The sequence below is a fragment of the Haematobia irritans genome, chromosome 4 (assembly GCF_050003625.1).
Source record: "Haematobia irritans isolate KBUSLIRL chromosome 4, ASM5000362v1, whole genome shotgun sequence".
In the NCBI taxonomy this organism is placed as follows: Eukaryota; Metazoa; Arthropoda; class Insecta; order Diptera; family Muscidae; genus Haematobia; species Haematobia irritans.
In genome coordinates this window covers 141,457,294-141,483,791 of record NC_134400.1, presented here as the reverse complement: position 1 = coordinate 141,483,791, position 26,498 = coordinate 141,457,294, and the positions used below count along the sequence as shown (strand labels likewise).

Genomic DNA, 26,498 nt, shown 5'->3' with positions numbered 1-26,498 from the left:
CCATATACTAACACCATGTACAACATTTCAACCGAATCGGATGAACTTTGTTCATCCATGAGGCTCCGGAGGTCAAATCTGGGGATGGGTTTATATGAGGGCTATATATTATTATAAACCGATGTGAACCAAAGTTTGCATGGTTGTTAGAAACCATATATTAATACCATGTACCAAATTTCAGTCGGATCGGATGAAATTTGCTTCTCTTAGAGGCTCCGCAAGCCAAGTCGGGGGATCGGTTGATATGGGGGCTATATATAATTATAGAACGATGTGGACCAATTTTTGCATAGTTGTTAGAGACCATATACTAACGTCATGTACAAATTTCAGCCGGATCGGATGAAATTTGCTTCTCTTAGAGGCTCCGCAAGCCAAATCTGGGGATCGGTTTATATGGGGGCTATATATAATTATGGACCGATTTGGACCAATTTTCGCATGGTTGTGAGAGACCATATACTAACATCATGTACCAAATTTCAACTGGATAGGATGAATTTTGCTCCTCCAAGGGGCTCCGCAAGCCAAATCTGAGCATCGGTTTACATGGGGGCTATACCCTCCACCATAGGATGGGGGTATATTAACTTTGTCATTCCGTTTGTAACATATCGAAATAGTGCTCTAAGACCCCATAAAGTATATATATTCTGGGTCGTGGTGAAATTCTGAGTCGATCTGAGCATGTCCGTCCGTCCGTCCGTCCGTCTGTTGAAATCACGCTAACTTCCGAACGAAACACGCTATCGACTTGAAACTTCGCACAAGTAGTTGTTATTGATGTAGGTCGGATGGTATTGCAAATGGGCCATATCGGTCCACTTTTACGTATAGGTCCCATATAAACGGACCAACAAATTTGGCTTTCAGACCCTCTAAGAGAAGCAAATTTCATCCGATGCGGCTGAAATTTGGTACGTGGTGTTAGTATGTGGTCTCTAACAACCATTCAAAAATTGGTCCACATCGGTCCATAATTATATATAGCCCCCATATAAACCGATCCCCAGATTTGGCTTTCGGAGCCTCTAAGAGAAACAAATTTCATCCTATCCGGCTGAAATTTGGTACATGGTGTTCCTATGTGGTCTCTAACAACCATGCAAAAATTGGTCCACAACGGTCCATAATTATATATAGCCCCCATATAAGCCGATCCCCCGATTTGGCTTTCGAAGCCTCTAAGAGAAACAAATTTCATCCTATCCGGCTGAAATTTGGTACATGGTGTTCCTATGTGGTCTCTAACAACCATGCAAAAATTGGTCCACAACGGTCCATAATTATATATAGCCCCCATATAAGCCGATCCCCCGATTTGGCTTTCGGAGCCTCTAAGAGAAACAAATTTCATCCGATCCGGCTGAAATTTGGTACATAGTGTTGGTATATGGTCTCAAATAACCATGCAAAAATTGGTCCACATCGGTCCATAATTATATATAGCCCCCATATAAACCGATCCCCAGATTTGATCTCCGGAGCCTCGTGGAAGAGCAAAATTCAACCGATTCGGTTGAAATTTGGTACATGGTGTTAGTATATGGTCTCTAACAACCATGCAAAAATTGGTCCACATCGGTCCATAATTATATATAGCCCCCATATAAACCGATCCCCAGATTTGTCCTCCGGAGCCTCGTGGAAGAGCAAAATTCAACCGATTCGGTTGAAATTTGGTATGTGGTATTAATATATAGCCTCAAACACCCATGCAAAAATTGGTCGAAATCGGTCCATAATTATATATAGCCCAAATATAAACCGATCCACAGATTTGACTTCCGGAGCCCCTTGGAAGAGCAAAATTCATCAGATTCGGTGGAAATTTGGTACGTGAATTTAGTACATGATATTTAAAAACCATGTACGTACCGTGCAAATGTCCATATCGGTTCGTAATTATTTGTAGACTTACCTATACATAACATTTTTGTGTAATATATACCACGTATGGACTAACTCACAATTTAGAAAACGATGTTAAGAAGTTTTAAGATACCACAACCCAATTAATTCGATTGTGGATGACAGTCTTTCGTAGAAGTTTCTACGCAATCCATGGTGGAGGGTACATAAGATTCGGCCTGGCCGAGCTTACGGCCATATATACTTGTTTGTTTTTTTATGTTTTTTTTTTACATGTCCATTTACTGGGCCATACAGTAGAAAAATGGTCTCAAAATTTCGTATTTTTCGTTTATTGCTAAAGAAGTTCATAAAAATGAATTTTAGTGCTCACCATTATGGAAAATAGTTATAGCTTATTTAGATTAAAGCATCTACTTTAAAATAACAGTGAGAAATAAATCAAAACTATGTGGGGAAATATAGTTTGGTGTCGTTTTCGAATGTCCTCCTAAGTGGACATCGGTAGTCAAAGGGTTAATTAAATCTTCATAAAAACCAATGTTTCGAAATTTTTGAAATAAAATTTCATGGTGGTGGCTTAATGCCCATGGTTCCATTCAGCTCATATTCTAGAAAACATAGAATAATCTCCATCAATGGAAGTCGCAGTCATACCGTTTATTGATCGATTGAAGAACTGCATTCAAACGTACGTAAATATTTGTTTAGTTACAAAAGTGTTATTAAGATTTTGGTCGGAGTCAAGCAAAATTTTCTCGACTCCGACTCCAGAAAATCTTCAGACTCCGACTCCACAGGCCTGGTTCTCCTACATAATGTGCATAGTTTGTATTCTAAACTTTAGGTTGTATAAACTGTTTTCAGTGTAGATTGCTTATGATCACAAAAAATTCCTCCATGCATCTGTTCTTCTAATAAAGATTGATTTTGATTTTCACTGTCTTGAGTGGGTTTTCCTTTGTCATCAGAAGTAGCATTCCAATGTGATTTATTATCAACCAAAATCGCAATACCAATCCACCCACCAATATTTTTTTTTTTTTTTGCAAAGAAAACTACGCATATAGTACATCGGAGGCATAGATGTCCCAATCGTATATAGAGTAATGATACCATGGATTCTATTTTTAGGATCTCATTTCCTTGATTATTTTGGCAAATATCAAAATGAAAATGACGTCTTCTAGGCATCTGGGTGGCGTCTTTTGAGGGCAATATAAACGCTAAAAACTTTTCATTTAATCAATAAAAAAAAAATTCTTTTGTATTGCTAAAATCATACAAGATTTTTTATTAGTGAATGATCGAAGGCCATATGCAATACTTGTCAAGTATAGTTAGACAAATGATTGCTTGAATGTGAATTAGTTAGAGATTTTTCAGAGATGATTTTTCAGAGAAGAGATGCAGTTTTATCTTGGCACGCAAATACCATAGAAGTGTAGGCAAAGGATAATTAATCCTTTCAATGACTATTTATAAAGAGATAATGCGATTATTTATAACTAAATCTATGTGAGAGAGTATAAATCTACTGTTTTGGAGGTTCATCAGCTGACTTGGGTACATGAGGTTCCTCAGTGGGTTTCGTATTATCTTCAGGTTTTGACTCCACAGGTTTATTTTCTTCTGGGCTTCCAGCAGCTTCTGGAACTGGTGGTTCTGTAGGTTTATTATCTTCTGGGGCTTTTACTTCAACAGATGTAGCAGGTTGAGCTTCAGGCTCTGTTGGTTTATTCTCATCTTGAGGTTTTCCTTCATCAGAGTTTGAAGTAATGACGGCTTCTGGTTCAATAGGTTTAGACTCTTCTTGAGATTTTATTTCATCTGTTTTCAGAGTGACTGGAACATCCGATTCAGCTGGTTTTGCCCCTTCTTGAGGTTTTGTTTCATTTGTGTTTGAAGTGGCTTCCGGTTCCGAAGTTTCGGCTTCTGCTTGAGGTTTTACCTCATCTGGTTTTGGAGAGGTTGGAGCTTCCGCTTCTGCAGGTTTTGCCACTTCTGTTGGTTTTACTTCATCTGTTTTTGGAGTGGTCTCTGCCTGTGCAGGTTTTGCCTCTTCTTGAGGTTTTACTTCATCTGTTATTGGAGTGGTTGGGACTTCTGCTGGCTTTGCCTGTTCTTGCGGTTTTACTTCATCTGTTTTTGGAGTGGTTGGGACTTCTTCAGTTGTTTTCTCTTCTTGAACTTTCACTTCATCTGTTTTTGGTGCTGTAGTGGCTTCGGCTTCTGCAGGTTTTGCCTCATCTGTTTTTGAGGCTTCAGATTTTGATTCTTCTTGAGGTTTCACTTCATCTGTGTTTGGAGTGCTGGCTTCGACTGCTGCTTGTGAACCAGTAGCTGATTCCATTTTACCGTCTTTGGTATCCTGGCCTTCTTTGGAAGTTGCTTCTTGTGTATTCTTGACCTCATTTTCGGATTTCGTTGGAGCTCCCGATTCAGTTTGTGGGCTTTGGTCTGGTTCTACAACGATTTCACTCTTTGTTTCATTTTTTTCTTCAGTTGTAGAAGGTTGAGCTGGTTGTGTTGGCGAAACTTCTGTATTGGCTTCTGCCGATGGAGTTTGTTCTTTCTTCTGTTCAGTTTCGGCGGATGTAAGAGCAGTAGATGCAGCTTGGTCAGAGACGTTTTTCGAAATTGCATCAGGTTCCTGTGGTGATGTTTGTGATGGCTTGGCTTTGTCAGGTTGTTCTGATTTTCCAGCATCTTGTGGCTGATCTTGTTTAGATGCTTGTGGTTGCTCACCTACAAGAGAAGAATTAGCTGGAATTGCAGGACTTTGTTCTGATAAAGGAGTTGGTGGTGTAACAGTTGGAGTTTGAGGTTGAGCAGGAGTTTCTGTTGCTTCTTGATTTGGTTGAGATGATTGTTCAGTAGAAGCTTCTTGAGGAATCTGATCAGGAGAACTAACAGAATTACCTTCAGTCATGGGTTCTTTGGCATTTTCAGCGGGAGCAACGGATTTAACCTCCCCAGTGGGAGCAGTAGTTTTTTCTTCTGTTTCAGTAGAAACTTCAGGCTTAACTTCGGGAACTACAGTGGGAGAAGATTCTGCAGGGTTGTCAGATGTTGAAACTTCGGGATCAACTGGAGATGGTATTGGAGCATCTGTTTTAGCATCCATGCCTTCATTACCAACTGCGGTTGTTGCTGTTGTTTCTTCTTGCTTTTCCATAATTCTATTGATTATTTATAACAAATTTTTTAAAATTCAAATTCAATGTCCTTTTCTCTATAGTATTTATCGTTTCTTGTTTTCTTATTTCAAGGATCCTCTCCTCGGCTGTAGTCTTTGCACCAGTTTAAAATCGTACACGGTCGATGTTGTACTGATATCTTTTCGCCAAATTATTTTTTAAAAACTACTTGGTTTATGGTGAATTTTGGGATAAATTTTGAATTTGTAGATGTTCTTCACTATCATTTATTGTTTTCTTTGATTGTTTTCAAATCTTCATTGTGTCCGTCTATGTGGGTGTTCCGTTTATTCGTATATGTATGTGTATTTCAGCATGTCTAATGCAGCTTTTGTTTGAATGGTGTTGTTAGTGTGGTGAGATTTCAAATTCAAAACATCAGTGCACACAGCATTATGGTGAATTAGGTGGCGAACGCTGATCGCCGATGAAAATCCCATCTATATCGATGAATGAATGAATGCGTAGTTGTGAAACGTATGAAAATTTGTTTTTATGTTTATGTGTTGACTAATGAAACAAATTTGCAAGACTTGCAAATTACATAAGGATGAACCGACAAAAGTTGGGTTTTACGATTAATGCGTTTTAATTCTTGATGAATTTCTCCAATTTAAATACTTCATTAAGATCTTGGGATAGTCTTGGATATGTATGACGAATAGGTAATAATAGAAAAGATAATAAATCTGATCATTAGGCTAGACCTAATCTGAAATTCCCATCTTCATGGGAACCTACAGTGACGCACACAAGTATTGGCACACCAAACAATTTTGTTTAAAAACCACATGTTAAAAGTGACTTGAAGCTAGTTGTAATTAAAAAATATTTTAATTTGGATTGTAACTGCTTTAGGAATCCATATAATTTTTAATTTTAGAAATAGTTTTGTTCTTTCAATATTTTAATTAAAACAAGTATATACGGCCGTAAGTTCGGCCAGGCCGAAGCTTATGTACTCTCCATCATGGATTGCGTAGAAACTTCTTCTAAACACTGCCATCCACAATCGAATTACTTAAGTTGCGGTAACGCTTGCCGATGGCAAGGTATCTTAAAACCTCCTAACACCATCTTCTAAATTGTATGTAAGTCCATACGTGGTATATATTAAATCAAAAAAGATCGATCCAATACGTATATAATTCAGTTTGAAAAGTAGACATAAAATTTTGACAAAATTTTCTACAGAAATAAAATTTTAACAAAATTTTCTATAGAAATAAAATTTTCACAAAATTTTCTATAGAAATCAAAATTTTGACAAAATTTTCTATAGAAAGAAAATTTTAACAAAAATTTCTACAGAAATAAAATTTTAACAAAATTTTCTATAGAAATAAACTTTTGACAAAATATTCTATAGAAATAAAATCTTGGTAGATTATTTTTGGCTCGAGTGGCAGCCATGATTATGAACCGAATAATATTTGGACAATGATGGAAATTTTATTATGAACCGAATAAAATTTTAACAAAATTTTCTCTAGAAATAAAATTTTGACAAAATTTTCTATAGAAATAAAATTTTGACAAAATTTTCTATATAAATAAAATTTTGGTAGATTATTTTTGGCTCTAGTGGCAACCATGATTATGAACCGATATGGACCAATTTTTGTGTGATTGGACCAATTTTGGTATGGTTGTTAGCGACCATATACTAACACCACGTTCCTAATTTGAACCGGATGGGATGAATTTTGCTCCTCCAAGAGGCTCCGGAGGTCAAATCTGGAGAACGTTTTATATGGGGGCTATATATAATTATGGACCGATATGGACCAATTCTGGCACGGATGTTAAAGACCATATACTAACACCATGTTCAAAGTTACAACCGGATTGGATGAAATTTGCTTCTCTTGGAGACTTCACAAGCCAAATCTGGAGATCAGTTTATATGGGGTCTATATATAATTATGGACCGATATGGACCAATTTTTGCATGGTTGCTAGAGACCATATACCAACATCATGTACCAAATTTCAGCCGGATCGGATGAGGCTTCGCAAGCCAAATCTGGAGATCGGTTTATATGGGGTCTATATATAATTATGGACCGATGTGGACCAATTTTTGCATGGTTGTTAGAGACCATATACTAGAGGTGTGCACGTGAGTAATATTTTACTCACGCTCACGCACACTCACGACGAAAAAATCTTACTCACGCACACTCACGCACGAAAAATTTTCGAACCGCTCACGCTCACGAACACTCACGAATGAATTTATTTTAAAAAATCACGCTCACGCACACTCACGATAGAAAAATTCTACTCACGCACACTCACGCACGAAAAAATTCGAGGCATTCACGCTCAAGCACACTCACGAAAGAAAATTTTTGCTCACGCATGCTCACGCACGAAAAATATTCGAGCCGCTCACACTCACGCACACTCACGAATGGATTTATTTTAAAAAATCACGCTCACGCACACTCACGAAAGAAATTTTTTGCTCACGCACACTCACGCACGAAAAAATTTCAAGGCGCTCACGCACACTCACGAAGGAATTTATTTTCCAAAACTCACGCACGAAAATTGTTCTTGACGCTCACACTCGCGACAGAGAATTGTTACAAATGCACGAAAAATTTTGTGAAGAATTTACGCACATTCACGACTGTAGAAATGCTAATTTGACGATAAATAATATATATACCCAGCAAAAACTAGGCAATCACATCTCATTAGAATTGGCATTACCAGGAGTAAAGCTGTCATTACACGTTGCATTACATTGCGGTGAGTTATAATGACTTATTTGTAATGACAAAAATAAATACTTCTTGGTAATTTTCCAATTGTTATTCTCAAATGTTTAGGCAGTTGGCTTAATTGAAAGATTGAATACTTCTTAGTACAAATGAACTAAAATATTTTTCTATGCTAACTTAATGGAAATTAATATACATATATACCGATCGACTCAGAATCACCTCCTGAGTTGATCTAGCCCTTGGTGTCCGTCCGTCCATGTATTTGTTGTTCGCAGGATTCCGGTCGCAATTATTAACCGATTTTGATTAAATTTGGTATGTGGCTCTTTATTGGCACAAGGACGAACGCTATTGAATTTAGATATAGCTCCCATATATGTATATGTATCGCCCGATTTCGATAAATGGGGTCAGATTGCGCTCATTTACTAACCGATCGGCGTCAAATTTGTCACAATGTAATCCACTGACTCTATGTGCAAAATATGATCCAAATCGGTGAAGATTTGGATATAGCTGCCATATATATGTAGCGCCCAATTTTCAAAATTTGCCCCTTATAACCTTATTGTTGACCATTGTGGCCTCATTTATTAACCGATCTTACTCAAAGTTAGCACAAGGTAATCTCCTGTAATATCAACAAAACCTGCAAAATATAATCCAAATCGGGTCATATTTAGATATAGCTCTTATATATATTTTTCGCCCGTTTTTGAAAAATGTACCCCTTGTAACTTTATTTCTAACCATATTAGCCTTATCTAATACCCGATCTTACTCTAATTTAGCACAAGGCAACCCTCTGTGGTATCAACCAATATATGGATATAGCTCCCATATAAATGCATCGATCGATTTTCCCAAATTTGACCATAATACTCTTATTTATTAAGCTATGTTGCTCAAATTTCAAATAAACATGTATTAGCCGATCGTATTGAGACTTGTATGTAGCTGTTACATACATCTATTACCCTATTTTCAGAAATTTGAATTTATTACCCACACTAATTGAGCGATTTCCAGTTTTTTTAATAAAGGACTCATTATTAGTAGCATACTAAATAACTCTGTAGGTTCAGAATCAACTATACTCCTATGTTAATATCAGACATTTCTGTTCAGATTATGATAAAACTCCCATGTACCCAGTAATGTTATTAAATCTGGAAATGTGGTTTTCCCCAAACCTATATCATTGATACCCTACAAACAATGTTCACTAATTCAGTAGGGGTGATTTGGGGTATGATGTAATCGGCCCGGCCCGACTTTCTACTTTACTCGTTAATTCGAATTTTATTTAATCTACCAATTTTTTATGGTACACTTTTTCGACAATATTTCTCATTTTCGTTAGAAAAAAACAAAGCAATATTTTATAAAAGGTTTTATTGTTTAAGGAACGGCACTATACTCGGTTTTTGCACCGAAAACCAGCGCTTCAACATTACTTTTTTAATCAATTAATTTTAAATGAAAAAAAAACTATTACACAATCCATACATTGGAAGGTTTAGTGTGACCAAAGTCGTGAGTGTGACCAATGTCGTGAGCGTGATTAAAATCGTGGGCGTGTCTGACATCGTGAGTGCGATTGACATCGTGATCGTGATTCAAATCGTGAGCGTGATACAAGTCGTGAGCGTGATTCAAATCGTGAGCGTGATTAAAATCGTGAGCGTGATTTAAATCGTGAGCGTGATTAAAGTAGTTATCGTGATTCAAATCGTGAGCGTGATTTTGTTTTCGTGAGTGTAATTATCAAACATTTTTACTCACGCACATTCACGAAGAATTTTTTTTCGTGACTCACGCTCACGCACGAAAATTTTCAGCTTGATCACGCTCACGCACGCTCACGAGATTGACTCCATCGTGACTCACGGCTCACGCGTGAGTCACGAAAATTTTCGTGAGTCACGAAAATTTCGTGTCACGTGCACACCTCTACCATATACCAACATCATGTACTAAATTTCAGCCCGATCAGATGAAATATGCTTCTCTTAGAGGCTCCACAAGCCAAATCTAGGGATCGGTTTATATGGGGGCTATATATAATTATGGACCGATGTGGACCAATTTTTGCATGGTTGTTAGTGACCATATACCAACACCATATACCAAATTTCAGCCGGATCGGATGAAATATGCTTCTGTTAGAGGCTCCACAAGCCAAATCTGAGGGTCCCTTTATATGGGGGCTATACGTAAAAGTGGACCGATATGGCCCATTTTCAATACCATCCGACCTACATCGATAACAACTACTTGTGCCATGTTTCAAGTCGATAGCTTGTTTCGTTCGGAAGTTAGCGTGATTTCAACAGACGGACGGACGGACGGACATGCTTAGATCGACTCAGAATTTCACCACGGCCCAGAATATATATATACTTTATGGGGTCTTAGAGCAATATTTCGATGTGTTACAAACGGAATGACAAAGTTAATATACCCTCATCCTATGATGGAGGGTATAAAAATTAAAAAAAAACACAAGCACAGTTTTTAAAGAACAAAAGTATTGGCACCGGTAGTTCTAAATTAGTGTTTTGGTACATTTAGTACTTTTTGGCATTCCTTTTGGTTTGATAACAGCATCAAGCAATCTAGACAAATTTTTAGTTTTATTTGTACCCTGAATACGGCGAACAACAAATATATGATCAGGCGGACGGACTCCAAGGAGTAAACCGATTCAGGAGGTGGTTCTGAGTCGATCGGTATATATTTTATGGATCCTAAAATCAATATTTCTGGTAGGCACATTTTTTCGCAGATACCCTGACCACTATGCTTTTTTTAGGGTGCTGTGCCAATTACTTATGTGAGGCACTGTATATAATATGTTTGAAAACGTCTCCTCGTAATAAATTGTCAAATATAGTACATATTTTGAATTTTATGCAAATCGGATGAAAATTATGGCTACTATGCCTTCAAGAAGTCAAGTCGGAAGATCTGTTTATATGGGCGGACTGAAACATGTACACGGTGGCAGTTATACATACCAACCAACTTCAGATTGCAATTAACCATTCCAATTAATTTTGTTGTTTAAGGGATTACACAAGCATTTTGATGGATTGCACCAGTGTTTCCAGGTGATTTTGGAATCTTCCCCCCAAATCTTAAGAAAAAAACCCAAATATTTATATGTTTTTTTATACCCTGCGCCACACTGTGGAACAGGGTATTATAAGTTAGTGCATATGTTTGCAACACCCAGAAGGAGACGATATAGACACATGGTGTCTTTGGCAAAAATGCTCAGGGTGGGCTCCTGAATCGATATAGCCATGTCCGTCTGTCCGTGAACACATTTTTGTAATCAAAGTCTTGGTCGCAGTTTTAGTCCAATCGACTTCAAATTTGGCACAAGTATGTGTTTTGGCTCAGAATAGAACCCTATTTTGGACTTATATGGCCCCAGAAGCCAGAGTTTTACTTTAATTTGCTTAAAATTTCGCACAAGAAGAACAAATAGTACTATAGTCAAGTGTGCCAAATTTTATTGAAATCGGTTCAGATTTAGATATAGCTCCCATATATATCGTTCGCCCGATTTGCACTCATATGACCACAGTGGCCAATTTTTTACTCCGATTTAATTGACATTTTACACGGGGAGTAGAATTAGCATTGTAGCTATGCGTGCCAAAGTTGGTTGAAATCGGTTCAGATTTAGATATAGCTCCCACATATAGCTTTCGCCCGATTTCTTAAGTTTTCTTTAAATTTAAATTTTCTTTAAATTTACAAAGGCTATTCACTACGGTGTTTGTGCATATTGTATCGGGGAAAGCGACGTCCCTTTAAAACAATAGAGCAAAATTTAAACATCTCCGATCTACTTGATATTTACGGGGAACGTGGGAGGAGGTGATTAAATCTAAACATGATTTTTAAATTAGTATATAATTTTTCGATATCTGGTTGGGGAAGGGGAAAATTGAAATAAACTTTGTCGATTTACTTCGATAGAATTTATAGGGACAATTGAGTAGTTGTGAAATGAATATAGGGTACGTGATAGTCCGATATCAGGTCGGAATGGAGCGAAGGTGGGGAGAGGGTTCCCTTTTTATACCCTGCGCCACACTGTGGAACAGGGTATTATAAGTTAGTGCATATGTTTGCAACACCCAGAAGGAGACGATATAGACACATGGTGTCTTTGGCAAAAATGCTCAGGGTGGGCTCCTGAGTCGATAAAGCCATGTCCGTCTGTCCGTGAACACATTTTTGTAATCAAAGTCTAGGTCGCAGTTTTAGTCTTCACTTCGACTTCAAACTTGGCACAAGTATGTGTTTTGGCTCAGAATAGAACCCTATTGATTTTGGAAGAAATCGGTTCAGATTTAGATATAGCTCCCATATCTATCTTTCGCCCTATATGCACTTATATGGCCCCAGAAGCCAGAGTTTTACCCTAATTTGCTTAAAATTTTCCACAAGAAGAACAATTAGTTCTAAAGTCAAGTGTGCACAATTTTATTGAAATCGGTTCAGATTTAGATATAGCTCCCATATATAGCTTTCGTCCGATTTAGACTTATATGACCACAGAGGCCAATTTTTTGCTCCGATTTAGTTGAAATTTTGCACAGAGAGTATAATTAGCATTGTAGCTATGCGTACCAAATTTAGTTGAAATCGGTTCAGATTTAGATATATCTCCCATATATAGCTTTCGCCCGATTTACACTCATATGACCACAGGGTGGGCTCCTGAGTCGATAAAGCCATGTCCGTCTGTCCGTGAACACATTTTTGTAATCAAAGTCTATGTCGCAGTTTTAGTCTTCACTTCGACTTCAAACTTGGCACAAGTATGTGTTTTGGCTCAGAATAGAACCCTATTGATTTTGGAAGAAATCGGTTCAGATTTAGATATAGCTCCCATATCTATCTTTCGCCCTATATGCACTTATATGGCCCCAGAAGCCAGAGTTTTACCCTAATTTGCTTAAAATTTTCCACAAGAAGAACAATTAGTTCTAAAGTCAAGTGTGCACAATTTTATTGAAATCGGTTCAGATTTAGATATAGCTCCCATATATAGCTTTCGTCCGATTTACACTTATATGACCACAGAGGCCAATTTTTTGCTCCGATTTAGTTGAAATTTTGCACAGAGAGTATAATTAGCATTGTAGCTATGCGCACCAAATTTAGTTGAAATCGGTTCAGATTTAGATATATCTCCCATATATAGATTTCGCCCGATTTACACTCATATGACCACAGAGGCCAATTTTTTGCTCCGATTTAGTTGAAATTTTGCACAGGTAGTAGAATTAACATTGTAGCTATGCGTACCAAATTTGGTTGAAATCGGTTCAGATTTAGATATAGCTCCCATATATAGCTTTCGCCCGATTTACACTCATATGACCTCAGAGGCCAATCTTTTACTCCGATTTAATTGAAATTTTGCACAGGGAGTAGAATTAGCATTGTAGCTATGCGTACCAAATATGGTTGAAATCGGTTCCGATTTAGATATAGCTCCCATATATATGTTTTTATGATTTCGACAAAAATGGTCAAAATACCAACATTTTCCTTGTAAAATCGCCACTGCTTAGTCGAAAAGTTATAAAAATGACTCTAATTTTCCTAAACTTCTAATACATATATATCGGGCGATAAATCATAAATAAACTTTTGCGAAGTTTCCTTAAAATTACTTCAGATTTAAATGTTTCCCATATTTTTTTACTAACATTGTGTTCCACCCTAGTGCATTAGCCGACTTTTGACTCTATAGATTTTGTAGAAGTCTATCAAATTCTGTCCAGATCGAGTGATATTTAAATGTATGTATGTATTTGGGACACACCTTTATATATAGCCCCCAACACATTTGACGGATGTGATATGGTATCGAAAATTTAGATCTACAAAGTGGTGTAGGGTATAATATAGTCGGCCCCGCCCGACTTTAGACTTTCCTTACTTGTTTTTTGTCGATTTTTTTATTAATATTTTTTATTATTATTATTTATTATTTTATTGAATACTTCTTATTTATTATTTTATTGAATACTTCTTAGTACGAATGAACTAAAATATTTTTTTTCTGTGCCAAGTGTTATTCGTATGTATGATAAGCTTTCTATAATAAAGGAAGTCAGAATTATCATTTTATAAGAAATCTTACTAAATTTGAGGAAACTTGGTTTTAGTTCGGTTTTTGTTTATTTTTACGAATGCTTTGTTATCAGTGAATAAAATTTTCTTGTTCAGTAGTAAATTCTTATACCCAGCGAAGAAAACAGTATTAGTAAAGTTCCATACCCTATTCTAGTTTATGAACTATTCCTAACTGCTTTCAGTTTAGGATTTTTTTACTGAAACAAGTAAATTTTATTATTTCACACAAAATATTAACTGAGTGGAAATAAAATGGCTAAACTAAATTGATGAATATTTTTTCCTTTAGTTTCGAAGACACTTTTTTCTGGGTGTATGAGAGTAAAAAATATACTAAAATATTTTTTATATCTTATTGCTGGAAACAGAAAGTAAAAATTTCAGATTTTACTTCTCGTCATCATTTGAATAATGGGAGTAAAAAACTACAGATCTTAGATTTTAAGTCAAGGTTTTATTTCGTAATTTTCTGGCACACTTACACGAGATGTTTATTATTTCATTAAAACTCAAATAAAAATGGTTCTTATAAATCAAGAATCTGATCTAGTCTTCATAGTTAGAATCTTTAAATTTATCCACGGAGAATGAAAATTTAAAATATCCCCTAGAAATTAAACCATAAATTTTCCTACAAATCGAAAACCTTGCTTTGAAAGATGCTTAAATCGAATTCACTTAAAATTTTTATATTAAATTTAATTTAGTTCAAGTTTTGCACGAAATCAACTTTTCCCATAAAATAGTTTTGTTGTTTTTGTGTATTGTGTTACATCCTAATATATTTTCACTTAACTAATGGTAAAATAAATGTCACAGAAGACCCTGAAAAATGTAAACACATAAATTCTGGACTGTTTGTGGTACTATGACGTTGTTGGTATGTCCGCATAGCCAAAAAGCCACATGATAGAAAACGAGCAGCTGGGGGCATTATGTGCATAATTCATGGTACAGTGGATAATGAGAAAAATCTACAATTTAGTTGAATATTCATATTGCATGCTATATGCCTTTTTGCCAAATAAATAGTTTATAGTGACTAAAATACTGAGGGGTATGCCTTAATTCCACAACAAGCTGAGTGAGTTCAGTACACTGAAAAAAAAATGTTTTTTTTTTTAATTCTAATATAAATGACTTAGTTATCTAAAATTTAATTGCAATTTTAAGTACAAATTGAGATAAATTAAAGAAACTTTTTTTGAATTAAATAGTTCTAAAACGGGCTTTTAAGTGCAAATACAAAGGCTTTATTTCATAATTATATCCAACGTTTCGTTGATGATTTCCAACTTCTGCTGAAGTGGTTTTTATTTCAATCTGGCATCAATAATACAAACAAGTAAGTAAAGTAGAAAGTCGGGCGGGGCCGACTATATCATACCCTAAACCACCCCTACTGAATTAGTAAACATAAGCATTTGTGGGGTAACATTGTTATAGGTTTGAGAGATAAACCGCATTTCCATATTTAAGAACATTAAGGGGTAAATTTTTATGGGATTTTTGTCACATCTAAGCAGAAATGTCTGATTTTATATATACTTGTAGCTATAGTTGATTTTGCGCCTACATAGTTAGTATATACACGCAGAGAAGGAATATGATCACCTCAAACATGTTTCAAGAGCAAAATGTTATTTTTGTATGGTGACCGTGTAACATGTTTGTCACTAAAATTTTATTTTCTCGTTAAATATAACCTGCTTGCCGAAATCAGATACATGATTTCCGAGAAAATAACATGGTTGCGAAAACCATGTTACATGGTCACCACCCAAAAATAACATTTTGCTCTTAAAACATGTTTGAGGTGATCATATTCCTTCTCTGGGTGTAACTACCCAGCAAAAAAATTTGGAAGTTCTTCCAAAGGCACAACTTTAAAAGCACTTCCAGAATTCAGTTTTTTAATACAGTTTTTTTAAAACATGCTTTTTTCATATTTTTAATGGGTAATTTTAACTTTTTTTTGTTTCAAATAGGTTAAAAAGAGAGTAAGAATTCATAAAATGGTACAAATTATTTCAATTTTGTCGTAAAAGACAAGCGTTAGAATCCATTAAAAATTATAAAAAATTATAAAAAATTATAAAAATTATTTAATTGACAAAATATCACAAAATTTTTTAATTTACAACCAAAACATTGAATACGGATCACACCTAAAGAAGTGATGCAAATTCAGTGCAACGGCTGTTGAAATGGAGGACATACGTCCTATGACAAGCCCATGTTAAATTCATCGCTTCTTCGTCAATTTTGCTCCACTTCCGGATCCAAAAAGAACATTTTCATTACTTTTTCGCGACGCTTTTTTTGCTGGGTAATATTGAGTCCATTATTAAACAATTAAGTATAGTAGAAAGTCGGACGGGGCCGATTATATCATACCCTAAATCACCCCTACACGCAGAGATCACCTCAAACATATTTCAAGAGCAAAATGTTATTTTTGGACGGTGAACATGGAACATTTTTGTCGCAAAAATGTCATTTTCTCGAAAAAAAATACACATGGTTGCCGAAAGCAGATACATAATTTTGGAGAACATAACATGGTTGCGACAAACATGTTACATGTTCCTCGTCAAAAAATTACATTTTGCTCTCGCAACATGTTTGAGGTGATCATATTCCTCCTCTGGGTGTAGTGATGTAGAATACATAAGCATTTGTAGAGCATTATTGGCATAGGTTCGGGAATTAAAGAGTAATTCCTTATTTATGAAAATTAAGGGCACATGTTTATGGGAGCTCTACACTCCGAAATTCGGAACATGGGGGTTAGTCTTTTTTTTATTCAAATGGTAAAAATCAACGTCAACGGAACACCACAACATTAAACACCATATAAAATAATTTAAAAAATTAAAAAAAAAATATATATAGTAAAAAAATGTTTTCATTAGATTTAGAAATTGAAAATTACTTGAAAATTTGCTATTTAACATAAGAAAATTGTTTAGGGTCAAAAAGAAAAAAATAAGAAAACGCTTATTCCAATGTAAATTGTATAAAAAACTAACTAAATAAAACCAACGGTTTCTTTCATAAAGTTTTCATTTTAGTGTACATAACCATATGTATGTATATAAAGGAAATTATGATAACGAATCTATTTAATTTATATTCATATGTTTGAACTTTTCAAAATTTCGCCAAAGAAAATTAAAAACAAGTATATACAGCACTAAGTTCGGTCGGGCCGAGTCTTAAATACCCACCACCGAGAACCAAATATTAGGTTTTCCTTTGAAATTTCAGGAGGGCTTGAGGACTTGAGGACACTTCCCGAAGATAAATTTAAAGATTTCACCTATGAGGACTATATCAGATTCTGGATTTATAAGAACCATTTTTGTTTGAGTTTTAGAGGAATCATTAACATCTCTTGTAAGTGTGCAAGAAAATTTAAAATAACGTCTTGATTTGAAATCTTAAATCTGTAGATTTTCACCCGAGAAGTAAAATCTGGAAATTTTTCATTGAGTTTCAAGCAATTTTCATGATCAGTGCGCCTTCTACACCCTCAAGAAGTGAAGTCGGTTTGTATGGAGACATTACCAAATGGACCGATAAAAACTTAATCCGATAAACGTTTTTGTGAGCCTAAAATACCAGAACATTCACCGTTTTCGGCACACCTCTTTATGACCCGAAAATACCTCTAGATTTCCAATTTCAGGCAAATAGGATAAAAACTTCGGATTCTAGAAGCCCAAGAAGTAAAATCGCGAAATCGGTCTATATGGGGGCTATACCAAAATATGGACCGATACTCACCATTTTCGGCACACCTCTTTATGGTCCTAAAATACCTCTAGATTTCCAATTTCAGACAAATTGGATAAAAACTACGGTTTCTATAAGCCCAAGACCCCAAATCGGGAGGTCGTTTTATATGGGGACCATACCAAAACATTTGTGGCATACGTATTTGTGGTCCTAAAATACCTCTAGATTTCTAATTTCAGGTAAATTAAATAAAAAATCGGGAGGTCGTTTTATATGGGGACCATACCAAAACATTTGTGGCACACGTATTTGTGGTCCTACAATACTTCTATACTTCCAATTTCAGGTAAATTGAATAAAACCTGCGGTTTCTATAAGCCCAAGAAGTAAAATCGGGAGATCGGTCTATATGGGGGCTATATCAAAATATGGACCGATACTCACAATTTTTTGCACACGTATTTGTGGTCCTACAATACCTCTAGATTTCCAATTTCAGGTAAATTGAATAAAAACTGCGGATTCTATAAGCCCAAGAAGTAAAATCGGGAGATCGGTCTATATGGGGGCTATGCCAAAACATGGACCGATACTCACCATTTATGGTACACCTCTTTATGGACATAAAATACCTCTAGATTTCAAATTTCAGGCAAATTGGATAAAAACTACGATTTCTATAAGCCCAAGACCCCAAATCGAGAGGTCGGTTTATATGGGGACTATATCAAAACCTGGACCGATATAGCCCATCTTCGAACTTGACCTGCCTGCAGACAAAAGACGAGTTTGTGCAATATTTCAGCACGATTGCTTCATTATTGAAGACTGTAGCGTGATTACAACAGACAGACAGACAGACGGACAGACGGACATTGTTATATCGTCTTAGAATTCCTCCCTGATCAAGAATATATATACTTTATATAGTCGGAAATCGATATTTCGATGTGTTACAAACGGAATGACAAACTTATTATACCCCCGTCACCATTCTATGGTGGTGGGTATAAAAACACACACACACTTTCCGCTTTGTTTAGAAACGATTCATATAAACTTAATGAGATTTTGTGGTATCCTCCAAAATTTCACCATATGTTGACACAAAAGAATTTAAATTCCATTTACTTCAACAACATCACAAACAAATAAAAAAATATTTCATTTGACGGAAAATCAAAGATTTCAAATATTTCGATGTATTCAGACAATTACCTAAATAAATATGACAGTACTATAGTTAAATTACTCATAAAAATGCTACACTAAAAAAAAAGAATGCTCGGTTGGTATTGATTCGGAGCCAAAGAAGCGGAGAATTGCAGTAAAGATACCTTTAAGACACAATTCTCACGACAATATTTTTTCGTGGTATATGCTGCAATATTTCAATTACTATTTGTTATAATAATATATATAGTATTAAGTAAACCAAAAATGAATTAAATAAAATTCCATAGATCCATTCCATTTCATGATTCAGTTGTATTTTTATACACACAAAAAAATAATTCATTTATTTTATGAATAGTATTCTCAAAAATATTCCAAACACGGAATTCATAAATTGTATGAAAAAAGTTCATAAATTACGGTATTGAAAATGAACCATATTGGACCACTTTTACATATAGCCCCCATATAAACCGACACCCAGAGTGACCTATATAAAAATTTGACATCCAGAGCCTCTTGGAGGAGCAAATTTCATCCGATCCGGTTGAAACTTGCTACGTGGTGTTAGTATATGATCTATAACAACCATGCAAAAATTGGTCCATATCAGTTCATAATTATATATAGCCCCCATACATACACACCGATCCCCGATGTAAAGAAATTTTAAGGTACCTTGCCATCGGTAAGTATTACCACAACCCAAGTAATTCGATTGTGGATGACAGTCATTTGTAGAAGTTTTTACGCAATCGATGGTGGAGGGTACATAAGATTCGGCCTGCTCGAACTTTCGGCCGTATATACTTGTTTTTTCAACTTAAGATATTTATTATTTCTCTCTCAGTTCCTAAACACTTATTTAATTGTACATTTATCTAAGGGCGACAAAAACGAATCAACGTCCGAGATGTGCCACTCTTAATGATATAGTGATTGCTAATATTTTCTTAAATTGCGCATTTAAAAATGACATAGCGTGGGAAATTCTTTGTCAGCATTTTGAAATAATATACCCATCGGGCGATCTTCCTGAATCGATGCACAGTGGTCACAAACTATAACAAAATTTAAATTTTTAAAAACAAACAAGTACATACTGCCGTAAGATCGGCCAGGCCGAATCTTATGTACCCTCCACCATAGATTGTGTAGAAACTTTTACCAAAGACTGTCATCCACAATTGAATTACTCGGGTTGTGGTATCTTAAAACTTCTTAACACGGTTTTCTAAATTGTGAGTTAGTCCATATGTGGTATATATTAGACAAAAAAGTTCTGTATAGGTATGTCTACAAATAAATACGAATCGATATGGACTTTTACACGGTACGTAGAGAGCCAGAATTGAAATATGGGGGTCGCTTATATGGGGGCAATATACAATTATGAACTTGATATGGATCAATTTTTGTGTGATTGGGGATCGATTTATCTGACGGCTATATATAACTATAGACCGATATGAACCTAGTTAGGTATGGTTGTTAACGGCCATATACTAGCACAATGTACCAAATTTCAACTGAATCGGATGAAATTTGCTCCTCCAAGAGGCTCCAAAACCAAATGTCGGGATCGGTTTATATGGGGGCTATATATGATTATGGACTGATATGGACCATGATTTGTTAAATATCATATACTAACATCACGTACCAAATTTCAACCGAATCGGATGAATTTTGCTCTTCCAAGGGGCTCCGAAGGTCAAATCTGGGGATCGGTTTATATGGGGGCTATATATAATTATTGACCGATTTCGACCAATTTTTGCATGGGTGTTTGAGGCCATATATTAACACTACGTACCAAATTTTGAACCAAATCGGTTGAATTTTGCTCTTCCACGAGGCTCCGGAGGTCAAATCTGGTGATCGGTTTATATGGGGGCTATATATAATTATGGACCGATGTGGACCAATTTTTGCATGGTTGTTAGAGACCATATACTAACACCATGTACCAAATTTCAGCCGGATCGGATGAAATTTGCTTCTCTTAGAGGCTCCGCAAGCCAAATCGGGGGATCGGTTTATATGGGGGCTATATATAATTATGGACCGATGTGGACCAATTTTTAAATGGTTGTTAGATATCATATGCTGACACCGTGTACCTAACTTCAAACGGATCGGATGAAATTTGCTTCTCTTAGAGGCTCCGCAAGCCAAATTTGGGGATCGGTTTATATGGGGGCTATATATAATTATGGACCGATGTGGACCAATTTTTGCGTGGTTGTTAGATACCATATACTAACACCATGCACAAAATTTCAGGCGGATCGGATGAAATTTGCTTCTCTTAGAGGATCGGCAAGCCAAATTTGGGGGTCCGTTTGTATGGGGGTTATACGTAAAAGTGGACTGATATGGGCCGTTTGCAATATCATCCGACCTACAGCAATAACAACTACTTGTGCCAAGTTTCAAGTCGATAGCTTGTTTCGTTCGGAAGTTAGCGTGATTTCAACAGACGGACGGACAGACATGCACAGATCGACTCGGAATTTCACCACGACCCAGAATATATATACTTTATGGGGTCTTAGAGCAATATTTCGATGTGTTACAAACGGAATGACAAAGTTAATATACCGCCATCATATGGTGGAGGGTACACTGAAAAAAATATTGTCGTGAGGTCAAAGATTTCATGTCTTTAAAATACGAATACAAATTTTGTTTAGCATAGAAGACGCATTTCTCTCAAATAAAGTTATTCTCCTTGTCCAAAAGTCGATAAACTTTTCAATGAAGTCGTATTGTCCTTATAATTAAGTGATTTGACTTAAAGATGGGTATCTTAACATGAAAGAAAAAAATTATAGGCTAAGGTCAACTTGACTTTAATAATTCAGAAAAATTCTTTAAATTTAATGAAATTGTCTTTAAATTTGTTGTATTTTTGCATCTTGAGTACAAAGCAAAAAATCGTTCAAATATAGGACATGTTTTTCAAAACTTTATTTTAAAGAAGTTTTTTACTTCAAACATAGCATGATTTCTACTGGAAGCCAAGTCCTAATTTGGAAAATAAAGTTGCCGTTAACTTGTTTTTAAAGGACTTTGATAGCATATGAAGAAAAAAGCTGAGAAAGCGAAAAATTAAAATTTGCTTTCTAGAAGCAAGTACACAAAACCTAAATTTAAAAGAGAATTGTGTCTTAAAAGTATCCTTACTTGTATTCTCCGCTTCTTTGGCTCGGAATCAATACCAAATTTTTTAAAGTAAAGACAAAATCTTTGGAACCGAGTATGCTTTTTTTTCAGTGTATAAAAATAATAATAATAACTTCTTAACTATATGTTTCTATAATCAATCAATTATTATATAACAGTGTAAATTACATTTCCTAATCTCGCTAAATGAAAGATGAAACGCCAGATGTATGCAATCGTAACAATGCAGGTAACAAAGGGTAACCAAAAAAGGGTAACCAAAAAATTTAAATGTTCGTTTTTGATCGGAAATGGTAAAAAATTGAGTCCCAACCAATGAACCGCTGCATTGATTTCGCATTATATCTTCAGATGTGATGGAATTTCAGTATTTCGGATTTCATTTTAGAAAAAGTTAAAAAAAAAAATGAAATTTTTCCTAATTTCACATCCGTCGAGAAATGATTCGGTAAACTTTTCAAACATTTTTTTGAAATGCCCATTATTTTATGTGTCCTTACTGGGTTTTATACTCTGCAACATAAAAAAAAATAAATTTACTACTTATACTTAATACTTAACATGGAATCGGGCAGCACTCAGTGATAAGAGAGAAGTTCATCAATGTGGTATCACAATGGACTGAATAGTCTATGTGAGCCTGATACATCGGGCTGCCACCTAACCTAATCTAACCTAACCTAACCTAACCTACTACGAATACTGGGGGTTTTATATATTTCCTCGAAGGAACTTTTTGTGAAGTGAAAATTAACCCTTTGACTACCGATGTCCACTTAGGAGGACATTCGAAAACAACACCAAACTCTATTTCTTCAGTTAGTTTTGATTTATTTCTCAATGTTATCATAAAGTAGAGGCTTTAATGTAAATAAGCTATAAATATTTTTCATATTGGTGAGCACTAAAATTCATTTTTATGAACTTCTTTAAAAAATACGAAATTTTGAGACCATTTTTCTACTGTATATCTCTAGTAAATGGACAGTCATAAAAAATCTATAACTGATATGTTATTTTTTCGGTTTTTTTTGTATTTTTCCTCACACTTCGAAAGATATTATAGACCAATTGCGTTTATTTTCGTAAGGCCATTTGGTCACAATTCAAGAATAAATTTTTCAGAACAAACTCAAAAATTATACACTGAAAAAAAAGCATGCCCGGTTCCAAAGATTTTGCCTTTACTTGAAAAATTGTGGTATTGATTCCGAGCCAAAGAAGCGCAGAATACAAGTAAGGATACTTTTAAGACACAATTCTCGTTTAAATTTGGGTTTTGTGTATTGGCTTCTAAAAAGCAAATTTTAATGTTTCGTTTTTCAGCTTTTTTTCTTCATATGGTATCAAAGTCCTTTAAAAACGAGTTAATGACAACTTTATTTTCCAAATTCAGACTCGACTTCCAGTAGAAGTTATGCTACGTTTCAAGTAAAAAACGTCTTTAAAATAAAGTGATGAAACACATGTCCTATATTTGAACGATTTTTTGCTTTGTAGTCAAGATGCAAAAAAACAAAAAAATTAAAGACAATATCATTAATTTTAAAAAAAATTTTCTGGATTATTAAAGTCAAGTTGACCTTAGCCCAAACATTTTTTTTCATATTATGATACCCATTTTTAAGCCAAATCACTTAATTATAAGGACAATACGATTTCATTGAAAAGTTTATCGACTTTTGGACAAGGAAAAAACTTTATATTAGAGAAATGCGTCTTCTATGCTAAGAAAAATTTGCATTCGTATTTTAGGGACATGAAAGTTTTGACCTCACGACAATATCTGTTTCAGTGTAGCTGATATTTTTTTGGGTTCTGTTTTGTTTATTTTCGTAAAGCCATTTGGTCACAATTCAACAAAAAAGTTTTCAGAACAAACTCATATAGCGCTTGAAGTAATTGAGGTAGGTTTTCAAAATTACAAATTTTTGTTCTACATGCTGTTAGTAAAAGTAACAAGTATATACAGCAGTAAGTTCGGCCGGGTCGAATCTTAAATACCCACCACCATGAACCAAATATTAGGGTTTCCTTTGAAATTTCAGGAGGGCTTGAGGACTTGAGGACACTTCCCGAAGATAAATTTAAAGATTTCACCTATGAGGACTATATCAGATTCTGGGTTTATAAGAACCATTTTTGTTTGAGTTTTAGAGGAATCAATAACATCTCTTGTAAGTGTGCAAGACAATTATAAAATAACGTCTTGATTTGAAATCTTAAATCTGTAGAAGTAAAATCTGGAAATTTTACATTGAGTTTCAAGCAATTTTCATGATCAGTGCGCCTTCAACACCCTCAAGAAGTGAAGTCGGTCTATATGGAGGCATTACCAAATGGACCGATAAAAACTTAATCCGATACACGTTTTTGTGAGCCTAAAATACCAGAATATTTACAATTTCAGGCAAATCAGATAAAAACTACGGTTTCTAGAAACCCAAGGAGTTAAATCGGGAGATCGTTCTTATGGGGGCTATACTAAAATATGGATCGATACTCACCGTTTTCGGCACACCTCCTTATGACCCGAAAATACTTCTAGATTTCCAATTTCAGTCAAATAGGATAAAAACTTCGGATTCTAGAAGCCCAAGAAGTAAAATCGGGAAATCGGTCTATATGGGGGCTATACCAAAATATGGACCGATCTAACCATTTTCGGCACACCTCTTTATGGTCCTAAAATACCTCTAGATTTCCAATTTCAGACAAATTGGATAAAAACTACGGTTTCTATAAGCCCAAGACCCCAAATCGGGAGGTCGTTTTATATGGGGACCATACCAAAACACTCACACCGATACTCACAATTTTTGGCACACGTATTTGTGGTCCTACAATACCTCTAGATTTCCAATTTCAGGTAAATTGAATAAAAACTGCGGTTTATATAAGCCAAGGAAGTAAAATCGGGAGATCGGTTTATATGGGGGCTATACCAAAATATGGACCGATACTCACAATTTTTGGCACACGTATTTGTCCTACAATACCTCTAGATTTCCAATTTCAGGCAGATAGGATAAAAACTTCGGATTCTAGAAGCCCAAGAACTAAAATCGGGAAATCGGTCTATATGGGGGCTATACCAAAATTTGGACCGATACGCACCATTTTCGGAACACCTCTTTATGGTCATAAAATACCTCTAGATTTCCAATTTCAGACAAATTGGATAAAAACTACGGTTTCTATAAGCCCAAGACCCCAAATCGGGAGGTCGTTTTATATGGGGACCATACCAAAACATGGACCGATAGTCACAATTTTTGGCACACGTATTTGTGGTCCTACAATACCTCTAGATTTCCAATGTCAGGTAAATTAAATAAAAACTGCGGTTTATATAAGCCAAGGAAGTAAAATCGGGAGATCGGTTTATATGGGGGCTATACCAAAATATGGACCGATACTCACAATTTTTGGCACACGTATTTGTCCTACAATACCTCTAGATTTCCAATTTCAGGCAGATAGGATAAAAACTTCGGATTCTAGAAGCCCAAGAACTAAAATCGGGAAATCGGTCTATATGGGGGCTATACCAAAATATGGACCGATACTCACCATTTTCGGCACACCTCTTTATGGTCCTAAAATACCTCTAGATTTCCAATTTCAGACAAATTGGATAACAACTTCGATTTCTATAAGCCCAAGACCCCAAATCGGGAGGTCGGTTTATATGGGGACTATATCAAAACCTGGACCGATATAGCCCATCTTCGAATTTGACCTGCCTGCAGACAAAAGACGAGTTTGTGCAAAATTTCAGCACGATTGCTTCATTATTGAAGACTGTAGCGTGATTACAACAGACAGACAGACGGACAGACGGACATCGTTATATCGCCTTAGAATTTCTCCCTGATCAAGAATATATATATACTTTATATAGTCGGAAATCGATATTTCGATGTGTTACAAACGGAATGACAAACTTATTATACCCCCGTCACCATTCTATGGTGGTGGGTATAAAAATAGAAGAAAAATTAAAGCTTTTAACATTAGGTTTGTTTCGGTAGTGAAAAAGTTAAGTTCATCTCGACTTCTGTTTACTTTCGGGCTTAAACGCGTAAATCCACGATTTACCACCAGGTTTCGCAGAACAGCGATCGTATTTTTGAAGCACCAACCAGTCGAAATGAGCTTCTTTTGACCGATTGAGGGATCCAATGCCAAGAATTTTTTTGACAGTCAAATCCTAAGATTGGTCACATGACGATTTTGCCATGTCAGTTGGTGCACAGCATTAATGGTTTCGGAACAACAACTGATATTAGACTACATTCACAAAAGTCGTCTTGTAGTGTACTACGACCTCGATTGAATTCTCCATACCATCATCACCATCGGTAAACGCTGGTCCTTAAAGGAGCTTCAACGCCAAAATTTGAATTAAGTT

At 35.6% G+C, this 26,498-nt stretch overlaps 2 protein-coding genes across 2 annotated transcripts in view; both read right to left on the bottom strand.

Moving 5' to 3' along the window:
- LOC142233168 (SEC14 domain and spectrin repeat-containing protein 1-B) overlaps positions 1-26,498 on the bottom strand; it is a 237,324-nt gene that overhangs the window by 158,903 nt on the left and 51,923 nt on the right. The gene's annotated exons all lie outside the window — the stretch shown is intronic.
- On the bottom strand, positions 3,136-5,222 carry LOC142233169 (uncharacterized). The gene has a single exon (XM_075304000.1). The coding sequence runs from the start codon at positions 5,051-5,053 to the stop codon at positions 3,410-3,412; it is 1,644 nt and encodes a 547-aa protein (XP_075160115.1). The 5' UTR covers positions 5,054-5,222; the 3' UTR covers positions 3,136-3,409.